The 17,452-nt window shown below is 40.8% G+C and overlaps 1 protein-coding gene across 1 annotated transcript in view; it reads right to left on the reverse strand.

The window, feature by feature from the left end:
* UBL3 (ubiquitin like 3) overlaps positions 1-15,225 on the reverse strand; it is a 61,084-nt gene extending 45,859 nt beyond the window's left edge. Inside the window, exon 1 of the mRNA XM_056109483.1 lies at positions 14,479-15,225. Coding sequence (XP_055965458.1) covers positions 14,479-14,505 — 27 coding nt within the window. The 5' untranslated portion in view covers positions 14,506-15,225. The remainder of the gene's footprint in view (positions 1-14,478) is intronic.
* Positions 15,226-17,452: the final 2,227 nt, after the last annotated feature.

Below are 17,452 nucleotides of genomic sequence, written 5' to 3' on the forward strand. Positions count from 1 at the left end.
TTATCTCTAATGTAGAAATTCCACTGATATCAAGTATTTAAAAAATTAGTACAACTAGACAGTCCTTCAAATGCAAAAGGCTCAAATCTTTTATTCATATAGGTATTAACCAAATATAATAATCAACATATGACAATCATATAAGTCTCTATATTTGTAGTCTGGGAGCTTGGTTTTATAGTCTCTGGATCTTGGCAGTTGGTGGGATAACACAGCAGTTGTTGGGCACAACTGTCTAGCTACTGGAAGATGAGGGATCTGGGTGGAGGAGGCCCAGTCCTAATCAGAGCAGGCTTGGAAATCTCAGCCCTGGGTCCCGCACACCTGGGTTCCTCTGCTGGTTCCTTCATGCATAAGGCTCCTCTGAGCGTGTGGCGAGTGGTCTCAGCATGGGTGTGGCTGCATTTCAGAGCTGTTCAGAAGCCAGAGCTCTGCTGAGGCGGGGCTCTGCTCGAGGCGGGGAGGGGAACTCAACCCGACCAGGTGAAGACTGCCAGGAGTGTGTGTGTGGGGGGAGGGGGGGATGTCAGGAGACCTTGCATTGTTCTCTTTCCTCTATTGTCTAGTTTATCGAAAGTATCCTTCCTGCATATATGACTGGGAACACCTGTAGAGGAATTAGAGGCTGCCCCAAAAGCCTCCATTCCTCGAGGAGAGCCCGACAAGCTACTGAGAGTATCCCACCCGCACAGCAGAGCCTGGCAAGCTACCTGTGGCGGACTCCATATGCCGAAAACAGTAACAATGATGGCCCTCATTCCCCTGGCCCTGAAAGAGCCCCCAATATGCCATCGGGCTACACTAGCATGTGTCAGAAACGAATGGAGACATTACCGGAGCCCACTTGAGCAAATCGATGAACAATGGGAGGACAATGATACAGTGATACAGTGATATTTGTAGTCATAATGATAATCTGTAGTTCAAAAAAATTTGATGACCACATCACATTTCACCCGTCAAATATTTAAGTCCAGTTAACACTTTCTCAACTTCCATTACAAATTTCTAATTTCATTTCTGATATTTTGACTATTAATAAATGTTAAGCAAAGGCATAAAACTAACAGTGAAATACAAGAATATTAATATAGTCACAACTATTAGCTTTAAGGTTCAGTATCATGAAAATAACTCAGAAGCCTGGGTTTGTTTTCCAATACTGTATTGTTCCCAGAGCAGTTGGGAATGGTCTGAGCACCAACAGGTGTAGCCCCAAAATCAAACCAAAAAGGATGAAAGGTGTAAGATGATATAATGTAAGAAGGATGAAGAATGACCAAAATATTTTAAGTAAAAAAAAAAAAATCTCAGAACACAACAAAATCCACCCTGGCTGGCTGAACTTCAAGAAAACCGCCACCCACCTCATTGATTTAAAAAAAAAACAGCTTCTTGGAGGCTTGTTCTGTTTATTTTTTAGGATCAAATCTGGTACAAGTAATAAGCCTGGTACAGTTTCTATAAAATCATTTGCTTCCTTAATCCATAAATATTTACAAAGAACATGCAATAATATTCAAAATATACTAGATACAGGCTAGAACAGCAAATAAATGGTATATATCAATCCTCAAAGAATATATGGCCCAATTGGGAACTCTTGAGACACAAAAGTCAAGAAGATGGTACTCATGCCAAAGGATAGAGGAAAGAGTGTTTCGGACTGATATGTGTAAAAGCTAAGTTTAGCTACAGGAAAGAGTTCAAGGCATGTTCACAAAACTCAATGGAACCCAGTTTAATTGAAGAGTAAATCAAATAAGGTAACATCACAGAGACAGACAAGAGCCAGATCATGCAGAACTCAAAGGTAAAAATTTGTGATTTTATCCTATGGAAATTTATTCCTCAATGGAAAGCTACTTAAGTTTTGTTTTTCAAAGAGAAAAGAATCCAATTTATATCTCATCAAGACCATTCAAGCTATTTTTGGAGAATCCAATACCAAAAAAAGTGAATGGAAATACAATTAGTTAAGACTAATACGGTGGTTCAGGAGAGATGGTGCTTACAACAGGGTAGTAGAATTGAAATTTTGAAAAGGAGATGGGATCCTAATATATTTTGAAACAGATTAGATTTGGGTGATCAGGGAAAAGAAGAAATCACAATCACTTCTAGATGTTCTCCCTTAAGCAATTGCTAGGCTGATGGTACCATGGCAAGTAACAAAGTTAAGAACTAAATTAATTTTAGTTATTTTTAGCCACTGTTAGGAGAAAAAGGATCTGCTCTCCCAAAGCACAAAACAGGAAGGGGTAAACGGTGGGAAGGAGAAAGACAAAAGAAAGGACAATTAGGTGAAAATATGAAGGAACAACAATATCAGACCAAATTTCACACAGAAAACTATAAAGGTGAAACTAAATTTATAAGAACAGTTATTTGAAGGCACTGAGAAAGCAACTAAAAAAGAAAGTCATTAGGTGTGAAGTGCCCATAAAAACAGAAATAACACTGAAATTTTTATTTTCCAATTTGTGGGTATTTGCCAATTAGCAGGACACTGTATAAAGGCCAAGCAGAAAGTTCTATCTTCTCACTGGTCTGAGAACATCAAAACTGTAGTAACTCCGTTCCACCAAAGCAGTAGGAAGTAAGGATTCCAGACAAAAAGAAATCTCAAAGAACCAAACTAATATTCTGCTCTAATTCTTTTTGTCCTTCAAAAATAAATGTAATCATAAACAACATCGACTGAAATGGACTGAACCTGGTAAAAATGATGTTAAAATCAAGTTTAAAAAAAAAGACTGGCAGAGTCTTCATCAGCCTCAAAATACTTGGAGGTTCTCAACCCATCTGCAAAAAAACAGCTTGATAAGTAAATATTCCAAACTTTGAACTTAGAAAAGGACTATGGGCTAGAAGTGTTATCTGGATTTCCTGATTGCCCTGATTCAGCCTCATGGCATATCACTCACTGGTGAATCAATGTGATCAATGTTCTTCTGCCTGCCAGAGAACATTGTCTCTCTGGATAAAGATCACAACATTCAAATTCTCCAAGTTTTCACCAGAATGTTAATAAAATATCACAAGTCATTTAAGGGGAAAGATCAAACAACCCAAAACCAAACAAAATAGGCCCACAGGTGAGCCAGGTTAATAGTCATGACCCAGGACATTGGAACCATAATTAATATACTCAAGGAAACCAATGGAAACATTATGACAACTTTGGACTATGTACATTTTAGAACTGAAAACACAAAAACCAAAACAACAATTAGGTGATACCTGGATACTATATAGAGAAGATATAAGTGAGCCTGAAGGTAGATCAGAAGAGAATTTCCAAATTGTTATGGTGGGGAGAGGGGTGAGAGGGAGAAGAGAAACTATGAAATGACTTAACATACAGTTATGCAACTACAGACCCAGAAAGCCAGGAAAGAAGTGATAGAAACAATATTTAAAATGCCAGTTCCATAGCCTCCAGGCAGAATAATTACAATTAAAGCCACCACATGAAAACACAAAAGTAAAATTGCTGAAGAGCAAAGACAAAGAAAAAAAAAATCTTAAAAAAAAAAAAACAACAAACAACAGAAAACACATTCACTTCAAAGGAGCAACAGTAAGAACAAAAGCTGGGTCTCAGAAACAAAGGGAGCCAGGATTCTAAAAGAACTCTAAAGTATTAAAAACCCCTTTAGAGAAAGGTCAAATAAATACATTTTCAGGTAAACAAAAACAAAGCATTCAAGTTTTGAAGACTGAAAGTAAAAAAATAACAGTTCCTTAAGTAAAAAAAAAAATTACTCGAGACAAATGCAATAAAACAGGAACAAATGAAGACTTCAGAAGAAAAGGAAAATGCGAAGGCAAACTGAAATGAGAAATAGTTATTTTAATAACATTTAATTCTACTACAACTGTGATTACTATCATCTCAACAACAAAGATATATTTGGGCTTTCAATAAAAAGAAGCAGGGATGTTAAGGACAGCCCCATAACAACAAGCAGGAAGTAGTCTCTGAATAAAACTAGGTGTGGTCCAAACACCACCAAAAAAGCCAGAGAGAGAGAGGTAAATAGGACTACAGTGTCATACAACCTTTTTTTTGTTGCCTGCAAATGGTAAAGGTAGTAGTTCATGACAGATTCAAATAACTCAGAGAGTTCAAACAGGTATAATATAATCTTTAGAGTCCTCAACAAAAACATAATAAAAAGAATTTATAACTAACTTACTGAAAAAGAAAATCCGGAATAAAAATTGTTTGATTAATATAAAAGGAGAAAAGAAACAGGAGAAAATTATAAAGGACTTAAGTTTCAAGCAGGAAAAAAAGCAAAGCAGTGAATTCAAACCCTATTAAACATAGCAGTAAGTGCATTAACTGAAAAACACAGATGATCAAATTCAATGCAAAAACAAAATAACTATTTAATGCTTTAAAAGATTCAGGGTCAGAAAGATAATATAAAGAATTATTTCAGCCTTGCATGTGGCCAAACTGGTTTAATCCACTGTACTGCTCATTCCCTGACAACTACCAGGAATGATCACAGAGCACAGAATAAGACGGTGAGCACAGTAAGGTATGCCATCTTAAGTATGAGGAAAAAAGTTAGGTCTAAGAAAAAAGGATGGGAAAGAAGCCAAAGCAAACCATCACAATCCAAAAAAATATGTAGCTATTAATACACAAAGTATTACTAGAAATAAAGATAATAAAAGCATCAATGTAACAAAAAGACACATCATGAATTTATTTTCCCTCAATAACTTATCCTCTAAATATATAAGGCAAAATTTAAGATATATAAAACAATAATAGCTTTACATTCAGGAAATGACTTAGAGTATTATGTAATACAAAAGAGGACTCAAAGTCCCAACAAGTTTAAAGAAAACTCCTTTTAATTTTAGAATTAACATACTTTGGGAGTCAGGAGATAGTTTACAGCAGGTAATGCGCTTGCTTGGCAAGTTGCTGACCTGGGTTTGATCCTAGTCAAACACATATATATGGTCCGCCAAGCACTGCCAGGCACTCCTGAGCACAGAACCAAGAGTAAGCCCTGAGCACCACCAACTATGACTCCAAAAAGAAATTTCTTCTTTTAAAAAAAGGCAATTCACTTTCATGAAAATCAGTGCAACCCAGAGGTTACACAGTATTTTGCAAATATATATAAAATAGGTGTCATCTCTACCAAGCTCGTTAAAACCAATCAGCAATGAATAGATTAAGTGGTAGCAAAAGAAATCTGCAGAAAATGTGCCTGAGGGATTTGTAATGTTTGGTCAGGTATGGGCGGGTGGGGGGTGGAGGGCTCAGTGTGTTTATCACTATAGCCATCAGATCTAAATTCCTCTCCCAACTCTACTTTTTACCAACCACAGGACCTGACACACATTCCAAAGCTCTTCAGAATTTACAGTGTGAGACAATGAAAATCAGTTTTGAGTTCCACTCAAAAATGTCTTTTAAAGATAGACAGAGTGGGGGGGGGGGGGGATGCTGGGACCCGTGGTGGTGGAGGATGGGCACTGGTGGAGGGAAGGGTACTTGATCATTGTATAACTGAAACCCAAGCACAAAAATTTATAAGTCTATAACTGTACCTCATGGTGTTTCACTAATAAAAAAATAAAAAAGATAGAACCAGTAAGCTAACAAACCTTCTCCCCAGGCATACCTCATAAAAAATGACTTCCTCCCTTTTTTAAAGGACATCTTTCCTATAGCTCACTTACCGAGGCCCCTTTATTTTTCCTGATTCCTAGACAAAGAACCCAATGCTAACCCTCTTCACTAGACTAGACCCCACTTTCCCTAGCCTCTCATTACAATGTTCAGCACAGCCCAATCTGGTGAAAAAAATTCCCTCTTACTGGGAACCCAATGATTGCTTAGGTATGTGCTTGATGCAGCAACTTCATAAACAGCTCTAGTTTCACTCCAGATGCACCCCAGGGGTCTGTACCTGGTGGGAAGTAGCGGTTTCTTTGTCCAGAGACTCACTATCCCACGTCACAAGAAGAATGAAGTAAACCATGTAAAGTTCCACACATCTGCCTGTTAATAATACCAAGCACACACATAAATCAGCTTCTAAATTTGTTTTAATATTCCTCTTCCCTTCCCTTTGTTGCTCTGTGTGTGTGTTGTGTGTGTTGTGTGTGTTGTGTATGTATGTGTATGGGGGGGGGGGGCGCACACATGCATAGCTAAGGTGCTCACTAGACTGTGGGATCCCCCAAGGCTTGTATGCGTCACTACAAACCTGTACTCAGGGTCCACACTCCAGCTCACTGGGATCACACACTGTAGTTGTCATATGCACACACATGCTCACCATCTAGCCACAGGGCCCACAAGCTGCTTGGTTGCTAACTTTACACATCTGGTTGACCTATGTGGTCACAAACTGTTCACAGGTTATCCCAGATCATATTCCGTGCACTTGGGCAGTGCCAGGGACCAACCAGGCCTGTGGCCTCTCACAGGCAGGTGCTTTTACTACAGAGCTCGAGCATCCCTTCCCACCATAAATGTAATTTTTATTTTTTTTAAATATACTACCTAACTCTTCACTATCCAGAATCTTCATTCCCCTCTCTCTATAATACTAATAAGTGACAGAAAATAAGTGCCTCAAGTCAAAAGAACTATAAGCAACCAGAATAAAAGGGAATATTTGGGCACCATTTGTCCATTTTTAATACGTTCTGTCCTAATAATATTTGGAAACTACTTTCCATACTCATAACAAATTACTCAGCATTCTAAAGAGTATGCTATGGAGTAACCACCAGGAAAAAAAAATAACAGAGGAAAAAACCATATATCTCAAACACAAGAATTTAAACTAATAAGGCTCAGAAATCTGAAATTATCTTTTCCAGTGACTAATGGCTGCCCAATTTTTTCTACTAGCAGTAAAATTTTTAACTGACAGTTCAAACATAAAATACCTGTGCACCTCTTTACAATAGCCAGAAACTGGAAGAAACCTGAATGCCCAAGAACAGATGACTGGTTAAAGAAACTTTGGTACATCTACACAATGGAGTACTATGTAGCTGTTAGAAAGGATGAAGTCATGAAATTTACATACAAGTGGTACAACATGGAAAGTATCATGCTAAGCGAAATGAGTCAGAAAGAGAGGGATAGACATAGAAAGATTGCATTCATCTGGGGGATATAAAGTAACAAAGTATGAGATTAATACCCAAGAATAGCTGAGATCAGCACCAGGAGGATTACTCCATAGCTTAGTGGCCAGCCGGGCATTCTAGAGGAAAGGGCAGCTCAGATAGAGAAGGGAGCACCAAATAAAGGGTGTTTGGAGGATCCTCCCAGGAGGGGAGATGCATGTCGAAAGTAGACTATGGACTGAACATGTTTGCCACTCAATGCCTCTTTTGCAGACCACAACACCCAAAAGGAGAGAGAGAACACAGGGGATTGCCCTGCCACGGAGGCAGGGGGGGATGGGGGGATGGGGGTGGGGGGGACATTATCCATGGTGGTGGAAAATGGGCACTGGTGGAGGGATGGGTATCTGATCATTGTATAATCGAAACCCAAGCACAAAAATTGTAAATCTACAACTGTACCTCATGGTGTTTCACTAATAAAAATATATATATTAAAAAAAAATACCTGTGCACATACCTGCAATTTATGTATATTTGTTATATATTTTAATATTTAAAACTGCTAAAAATAGAAATTAAATTATTTAAAGAATTATTCTTGCTATTATCATAAGGTTGGAGCAATAGCACAGCCGTAGGGCATTTGCCTTGCATGCAGCCAACATGGCCGACCCGAGTTCAATTCCTCCACCCCTCTCGGAGAGCCCGGCAAGCTACCGAGAGTATCTCGCCCGCACGGCAGAGCCTGGCAAGCTCCCCGTGATGTATTCGATATGCCAAACACAGTAACAACAAAGTCTCCAGTGGAGACGTTACTGGGCCCGCTCGAGCAAATCAATGATCAACGAGAGGGTCTTTACCTTTACCTTTATTATCATAACTATCAATATTTGTAATAGTTTTTATCTGATAATCACCCAAAATATAATTAGCATACACATATACAAAGAAAGCACTATTACTGAATATGCCTTTTGATGTTAAAACTCTTGGCTTTGAATCTGTGAAGTTCATTACATTTTGATCTTGGCCTTAAGTGCAGTCATAACTGAAACCTAGCACACAGGATGCATTTTAAATCCATCCATATAAGAAAGGATGTCACTCACTGGTTTACTAAAGCATTCTCATTCTATCATCAAATATGAAAAGAAAAAGCCTTTTAATAAAAGTTATTTGATGTAGACATTACTAAATTCTTCCTAATGACTTAAATTTTTCAGACTCAGTAAAATGTTGCTTTTTAAAATTAGAGACAAAAAGTTAAGTGAAATTCTCCATATGAAAATTTTTCAATAGACTAGAAATAGGTCTAAACATGTTTTCAAGGTGTTTTTCCCATAACATTAGTTTCTTCTAAAAAAGTAGATACTTTTTTAGGGGGCTGGAGAGATAGTACAGCGGGTAGGGCGTTTGCCTTGCACGCAACTAACCCAGGTTTGATTCCCAGCATCCCATAATATGGTCCCCTGAGCACTGCCAGGAGTAATTCCTGAGTGAAGAGCCAGGGGTAACCCCTGTGCATCGCCGGGTGTGACCCAGAAAGAAAAAAATAAATAAAAATAAAGAAGTAGAAACTTTCCCATTTATTGTTTAAAGGGTTAATTTTGTCCTTAAGAGAGAACTTGTATGTTTTGTCTCAAAATATGGGAGCTTCTAGTCATCATAGAAAAGATTGGCATCTAGAATTCTTAATTTTCATAAAATAATGTGTCATTTAGCTTATAGTTCTACAACTCTTTTAATAGCTCCCTATCTCTATACAAAGTATCACGGATTGTCTTACAAAGTATTTTAAAAATGTAATCATATTATTACATTATAACAGACAAACTGCAAAAACAGACATATCTAGTACTGTTGTGGGTCTCTACCTTTCAAACACCCATTTTTCTCACAAAAATACACTCACCAGCTGAATGTGAACCTAAAATACCCTCAGAATCAACCTATACAGTACTATAACAATGCAAATCTCCCCTCCTTTTGGGGGCACAAATAAACCAATAGAGCTTGAGGGCTGGGGACACAGCTTCAGGTGGTAGAGAACATGGGTAGCATGCATATGACCCCAAGTTCAATCACTGGCATGGCCAAAAAATATAAAGAATGCACAAATAGAAGTTCTAATAATTTTGGTCCCTTATTTCAACTGACTTTTCTTATCTAATCTGGCTTTGTAAATTACTGATCCTACCTAGGGCTGGAGGGATAGCACAGGGCGTTTGCCTTGCACGCAGCCAACATGGCCGACCCGAGTTCGATTCCTCCGCCCCTCTCGGAGAGCCCGGCAAGCTACCGAGAGTATCTCGCCCGCATGGCAGAGCCTGGCAAGCCACCCGTGATGTATTCGATATGCCAGACACAGTAACAACAAAGTCTCCAATGGAGACGTTACTGGGCCCGCTCGAGCAAATCTAGGAGCATAAAGCTTTACAATCGTAGGTTCTGCGGGTATTTATATTTGTAGTTTAGAGAATTAGGCTACATTATCATCAATGATCAATGACCAATGATGATCAATAATCATCATACTGAATCAATATCCAATCAATACTCCCAATATAATTTAAATTATGTGCACTATACATACGTAAATAGGACAGTCATCCAAAATTGTTCATTCCAAATACAGCCTTCCAGAATTCAGAAAACGTTACCAATTTGAGAAAAGATTTATTACCCAGGGTTTCCAGCTAACATGAATTCTATGGTTACTTTCAATTATTTTTGCCCCAGAACGAGAGGAGAGCATTAATCTAAGAAGCATGTATGAGTGCAGGGTTTCTGGGCCAGTGGGAGGGCATCTCAATTGTGTGGCAGGGAGTTCAATCTCTAACACAGTGTATACGTCAGTCTCCTAAGATACATTCACTGTTCCAGAGTATGAAAGCTAGTAGTGACACACTTAACATAACTTCTAGCCTTATTTTTCATATTCAAGACAGTAATAAAAACAAATATCAGAAACTTCCTACTTAACACAGCATAAGGACATACGTGACAATATTTTAATCTCTTCCCCTAAGTAACAGAATGAAGCCTCCTGAGTCAAGAAAATCATCTAAGCTTTTTTTTTTGTCTAATCTTTTTTAGAAACTATGCTTGATATAATAAATATGACGCACACTCATATTTGACATTGTATAAGTATGTCAAATACACTGACAGAAAATGAGTCACAGGAAGGAAAGATCATTATGGGCTGGGCTATAGTGAACACAATCCTATTTTTACAGAAGAGGGACATGATTCTAATTTAGAATTTAGAGTGAGAAAGAATGGGTATCAAAACCAAGGAAGAACCATTTATGACTTGTCTTAATAAAAATACCTAACTCAAAACAACAGAAGACACACTTCAGTAAAATAATTTAGAGAAGCATTCCATCCAAAATATGGTATTTATTAAGCTGTTTCTTAAATCATATCTTTACACATGTAAACAGAACTAACCTACCCTTTAGCTTCATAAAAACCTCAATGTGAGACTTGAATAACAGCCTTAGCAAGAGAAAGAAAAAGAAGTTTTATGTAATGAGATAACTGGGGGCACTAGATCTCAATATGCTTTTTTTCCCTTTCAAAATAAATTTTTCTAGTCTATGGACTTTTTGATTGTCTGGTTTCCTGTGGAAGTTTCACTCTGCATTGTCTGTGATTTTTACTTTAATTTAGAAAAATGATAAAAGTTCACTTTTAATGAAAATTCGTTTCAGCAGTTTCCTGTCCACCAGAGGGCTCCAATATTTCTTCCACAAATGGAAGAGCTAGAACCTTACAATAAAAGTATTTATCAAGCACTGAAAAAATTCAAATGATCTCATTCTACCCTAATACTAAAAACTGTCATATCTGTTACTCCTACATTAATAGTTGAAAAGAAATATGGTATTTCTTTAACTGCTTGATCATCTAAAATGTTTAAAACACCAAAACTGCTCTATTATTCTCAAACTATCAAGAACTCTTAGATTTTCAATTTTATGATATCATAATGTAAAACTTAACTCCAAAATTTGTAGTAGCTAAATGTTATATGTAATACTTATATAAATATCATAATTTCTTGATGACTTTCCCCAGTCAGAAAACAAAATGACCTCCTTATCTGCTCAGCCTTTATTACTAACAGAAATAAACATTTTCTGAGCATGCTTACCCATTAACATAATTCATGCTACAATTATAAATATGACTATGACTATATCATGAACAATGATACAGGCTGAGAGAAAAAACAATGAATTCACTTAAATACAATGTGTTAAGATGTCAGTCTTTTCAGATATTTTCATTTTTCACAAATAAGATAGTACTGAATTGCTAGTAAATTATAATCTAAACTCAAATCACTTAGCAAAAGAAAAGCAACTATTTTGTATATGTACAGTTTTTAAAATTTCCAGGACATGTCTACAGAACCTGAATTGGAAAAGTATTACTTCTTTAAGAATAAAATAAATTCATTCTCTAGAGGGTCCACTCCCTGTTCATTCTGAATTAGAAATATTCTTCCAGGTAAGCACAAAAATTAAATGTTTAAAAACAAAATGTGAGTTATATTTACACAAAGCAAAACAAAGAGCAAAAATACCTACTTTATAAAAAGTGAATCACAATCACAATCATTAGACATTATCAAAAACATAAACTGATTTAGTAATTACTGTAGCTGAAGAGTAAATTATCTCTATTAAAAATATGACAGAAATTATCATTTCAAAGCCCCACCTCATCTCCAAACAGGATTTTCCTATAAAAGGCCTTAACATTTGCTTCTAAATAGCACATACTGTCAACATCTTGAAACTTGAAAATTTTACTGCACCTAGCAAAAATATGTATTCATACTTCTTCCAAAAATGTATGTACCCTGACCAATTTACCATAAGACTGCAAGGGATAAGTTGGACTGTAGAAAGAGGTAGTGGGAGGTTGAGGTTTTTCAAGATTTAGAGTGGTAAAACTGTTCACAATTTAAGTCATGAATGAAAATGTAAATTAACTGTCAATTACTGACAAAAATTTACATATATGAAGCAGTTATTGACAACCTCTGATATTTACTATGCTATATTTCAAAGTTGGGAATTCTAAGTGCTAATCAATAAGAATGCAATGTAAGTAACAGCAAATGAAGGTTTAAAGCTTTTTCTACTCAAGAGGGAAAAAAATACCTCATGATTTATATCAGGTTGAACAGTTAGAAAATGAGACATAAAAAATACTCAGAATAATCTACTCTAAACTGTATCTCAGACACACTCTAAAAAGGCGTCATAAGGGCATTATATGTTTATTACATAATACTGCTTTGCCCTTGCACATCACCTTTAATCAAGGATCTCAAAGCACCAAGAATCATCAAGGCCTTAAAGTACAGTCTGCAGCAAAAATAGTTTTATTTTATCATTGCGGCTGTTAATAAAGCCTTGCCACTGCTCCCCAGTTCCCTGATTTGAACATTAGCTTCCAAGCCTTCTCTCTCTGGCTTGGAAACAATATTCCCCAAACCATTTCTATCTGTCACCAATAGTAAGCACATTCCAGTTTTTCTTTATCCATGGGGCCTAAAGAAAGTAGCAGCACTGTTTATTTAATGACACAGACCCAGTTAACTGTAACTTTTGTGACAGAATAAACAGAACTTAGGGTAAACGTATCTTGCAGTGTGCACGATGAGATAAAATGGAGGCTTTAGACAGCAAATCTTTGCTGGAGGTGATGAGCCCACAAAGGAGGGAAATAGCTTTTTCCAGCTCCCAAAGGATCTCTCCAGGCACCTTTCAGACCAGTGTAGAGGAAAATGCGTCTAGCCATCCGAAAGTGGCAGGAGACTGTTCTCCGGTGCACACCAGGAAGGAAAGGAAAACTGAGAGGACAATTTTAGGGCAGGAAGGAGAATGTAAGGTGGACTTGGACTACAGAAGAGAGAAAACCTCCAGGGGTTCCTTGGCATTTAAACAGCAAGTGCAATGAGAACTCAAACAGATGTCAAACCTCTTTAAAACCAAGGTCCAAGTTTACAGCCATTGAATTTTTAGTTTAACAAGTCTCTAAATGAGGTTTGCGCTCACAGCTCACAGAAAGATGACATTTTATTTTTTTTTTTTAATTTTGCCTTTTTTGGGGACACACCCAGCGATGCTCAGGGGTTACTCCTGGCTCTGCACTCAGGAATTACCCCTGGCGGTGCTCCGGGACCATACTGGGGTGCTGGGAACCGAACCAGGTTCGGCCGCGTGCAAGGCAAATGCCCTACTCACTGTGCGTTTAACTCCAGCCCCAAACATGACATTTTAAAGTGTAATCAGCAAAGTTCAATTTTGTTTCTCCCTTGACTACAAAAGACACTCAAAATGCTAAGGTAAATGAGCATGACAATGTTTTCACTTCGATTTTTTTCCTAAGTACAATTATGCATCTCCCTGTGAGTTGCCACCTCTTTTCTCTAGGACTGTAAAGTGTCATTTCTCACTCACCCAACCCACCGCCCCGCACTGCAAGTGTGTGACTGTTAACAGATTCACAACCTTAAACAGAGAAACGTCAATAAACAAGTCTGCCTTTGGTCTCAAGGGCTCAACACTCAGGATCAAGGCTCAAAAGATGTGTTTCCTGAGTTTTGGAAAGCCCAATGATGTAACAGTGCTAAACAGTAGGGGGGGAAAAAGCCCTGGTATGTATGAATGTATGTATGTATGGATGTATGCATGCATGCATGCATGTCTATCTATCATCTATCACATCTTAAGATTTCTTTGGCCACAACTTGCTCATCCATACTTCTGAAAAAGCTCGCAGCAAATTCTGGAAGCCCTGACAAGGTAGACTACGTTCCTCGTCTGGTGAATACTAAGTTTGTGTCTAATTGCCTGAATGATGTCAGTGCCGGCGAACAAGGTCCCCGCTTTCCGGTCTCCCCCGGTGCCTGGCGCGGACGCCCGTGCTCAGCTCTGCCCACCGGCACCCACGTTGCCCAAAGCGTTCAGGGACAAGTGTTCAACGAGGGAGAGATTTCTCTCGGCTGCAGGCTCTGCGTGCTCGCCGCCTTCTGCACGGTCTCCAAACGCTCCCCAGAGCACAGAGCAGAGAGCAGCAGAGCCCCAGTCCAAGCCGCACTTTCTACGAGGAGGGACCCACACCTCCAACTTCTGCAAACCGCCCGGCTCCGAGCCTTTTCCCACGACCCCGCAGCAAGCCTTTGCCACCACCCCCCGCCCCCCGCCACTGCAGCCGCAAAAAAAAAAAAAATTAAATTAAATAAACAAAAAGCCCGCATCCTTTCTGATGAGGCGCCACTGGAAACCAACAATGCAATCAGAAGGCCAACACTTAGCCGTCACTTACCATATCCGCCGGGACATTACTGGACATCTTGTCGTTTGATATTACACCCAAATGTTCACGGGGAGGAAAAAAAAAAAAAAGAAAAAAAAGACGAAGCAGAAAATGGAACCAAAAAGGAGAAGTCTTTAAGCCACAGAAATCAACCGTCGCGATCTTGATTGCTTCTGCGCCTTTCCACAAAAGAAGTTGTCCGGGAGCGGGGGCGCCGGCCGGGGCGGCGAGGAGCGATGCCCGCGCGGCGAGCGTGGCCGGGGCCGGAGGGGAGTCCCGGGGCGGCGGCGGCAGCAGCAGCGGCAGCGGCAGCCCCCGTCGTCGTCGTCGTCAGCAGCAGCAGCAGCAGCAGCCCCAGGACCGGCCGCGCCAGGTGGACCGAGCCGAGTGACACACGGACATGGAGTGGGGCGGGAGGGGGTTAAATCCGCCTTCCTCCTTCGCCAGTGATTCACGCTCGCTCCCGAGTCAAGTCCTCCGCAAGCAGGAAGAAAATGCCCCGCCGCGCCTGTACCCAGATAACTATGTGGCGACACATGGACGCGTGAGCGCCGAGTGGCGGCGACTCGGCTACCGCCGGGGGCCGGCGAGACCCGCGCTCAAGGGCATGGGCCGGGCGCGACGGCGAAGCGAGGGGCCGCGGCCGAGACGCCCCCCGCCCCGGGCTCCGCCACTCGGCCCGTCGGGGGCTCAGGCCGCGGGCGCCTGCGGGCGGCGGCGGCGGCGGCTCTCGGGGCGCATCGTCTCGGGCTCCGCGGCGCTGCTCTCCCGACTCCGACTTCGGGGACTCCCCGGAAGAAGCCGGGGTCCTCCCCCTCCGGTTTCTTCTCCGAGCGGCGTCTCCCTTCGTCCTCCGGCACTTTTCAGCCCCTCAGGCCGCGGCCGCCTCCTGTCATCGCCCCTCAAGCCAACATGGCGGCGGCGCGGCGGCGGCGGCGGCGGCGGCTGCCCGAGCGCGAGTCGGGGACACGGGAGAACAGCACCCCCCGCACCCCCACCACCACCACCACCGCCCGGAGCCACCGCCCTCCCCCTCCGCGGACACCCGTGCGTCACCACGGAGACCACCCTGGAGCATCTCGGGAAGTGTAGTCCGCGCGGGGGCGGGGCGGGGCGGCCGCCTCGGCGCGTGCCCGTCCGTCGCGGAAGTCACGCCCCCTCCCCCGGCAACCGTTGCTAGGGAAGGAAGCTTGCTTTCTCCCAGCAGGCGCCCTCGGAGTGCGGGGATACCTGCTACCCCGAGCGAGCGCTGTGCTCCTGATCCTGGGAAGTCCTTTGGGAAAAAGCGTTCCGCACAGAGAGTTCCCTCGTGCACCCTGGACACGCGGAGCTAAAATATGGTGATTCCCTCCGAGCAGAATCATTCATTTTCAGGGCAGCAAGCGCTCCACGTCCTGCATTCTCAGAGCGTATTATTTAGTGATTTCAGCTTGGTCTCCAAAACATCGCGTTTGGAAGACCAGAAGCAATCATTGATTTCCAATAAGGTCGTAGAAGTTCAACAGGAACAAGGATCTCATTAAGGAGGGGGCGGAGGCGGCAGGGGGGAAATATTTGAACATGTGTTTCTGGAAGACCCAGAGCCATAACGTTACAATCTAGTTAATGGAAATGACCAAAAGCCGTCTGAGATGCCATTGTGCGTCCTGCCAAATCTATATCAGGAAATAGCTACTCCACGAGGATTCATAATACTATCAGACTAGTCCCTCCATATCAAACTCAAATTTAAATTGGAAACCTACACATCCGCACTGATTAGCAGATATAAAATAATGACATTGCAGATCTTCCTGGACTTCCCAGAATTGTACTCTAATAAGCTCTTCATACATCGAAATTGTTGTCGAAAATGCTAACGGGCATCTATGGCTCACTGCTAGGCTTAGCCTACTGCTGTTTCTATTGGATTTTGACTCACACAGAGTCAAAAAAAAAAGGGGGCCAAGCTATCATAAATTGGGAACTATCTGTACTGGCATGAGAGCTTCAGTGAAGAATATGTCTGCCCCAGATTTATGAACGAAAAGCCAAACACATAAATCCAAATTGCTCTCCATATCTCTCTCATTGCTTCAGTTGAGTATTTTAGGATGGTCAGTCTCAATTTGACAGCTGTATAAAGTGTCAAAGCTACCTCTCTAACCTACAACTCTGTGACCTCATCTGTAAAACAGTCTTGTCACCCTCCAGGGATAAAATAGGGGCCCTCTCTGAGGATGAGTTCATGCATGAGAAATAAATCACTTTGTAAACAGCAATGCATCACTTGATGTGAAATGTTACTTCTCATTCATCCACAAACAAATGTGGCAGGCATTCTGCTTGGCATGGGGAGTGTAAAAATGAATAATCTGAGCACTGTCCTCAGGGAATTCATTTTCGGGAAACCTGTCATGGAGCACAGCAATCTCTGCAGTCAGGTTTGCTCATCAGAATGAAAACTCACAGGACATTTAGAATACCTGCCTCTTGAGTAGCCTGTTTGGGGAATTTCCAAGTACTCCTACATCATTGTGTGATGAGTTAGGGTGATAAGCAGAGAGGAAAATAGACCAAATTCTCCAAGAAGACAAAGAATAGAAGGAAATAGAAATCCAAATCTCATTGGGATTAAACTTTTAGATTTTGTCTAGATATTTTTTTGAGTTGGCTACATGTCTTTTCTGGGCTTCTGGTATTCAGTTGCTCAATCTTCATAATTCTCTTTCTCTAGGTCATGAGAACTATTGAAAATGCTTTGATTGACCAATGAGTTCATAAGAAACATTGAAATCAATCTTGAAGGCTCTCCATTATTAGTCCCTGAGCCCAAATTTTATCTGATGACTGGCCTGACCAAGGCTCTGCTGGGTCTAAATGCTGCTAGAAGTAGAAAGACAAAAAAAACAGAAGTCAGTAGAACTAGCACAAGCTTCAACTCACTCTTCCTACTGATTTCCAATAGTTACTGATTTCTAATAGCACAGTCTGGGGTGTAATC

Source organism: Sorex fumeus, unplaced genomic scaffold (assembly GCF_029834395.1).
Source record: "Sorex fumeus unplaced genomic scaffold, SorFum_2.1 ptg000008l, whole genome shotgun sequence".
Taxonomy (NCBI): Eukaryota; Metazoa; Chordata; class Mammalia; order Eulipotyphla; family Soricidae; genus Sorex; species Sorex fumeus.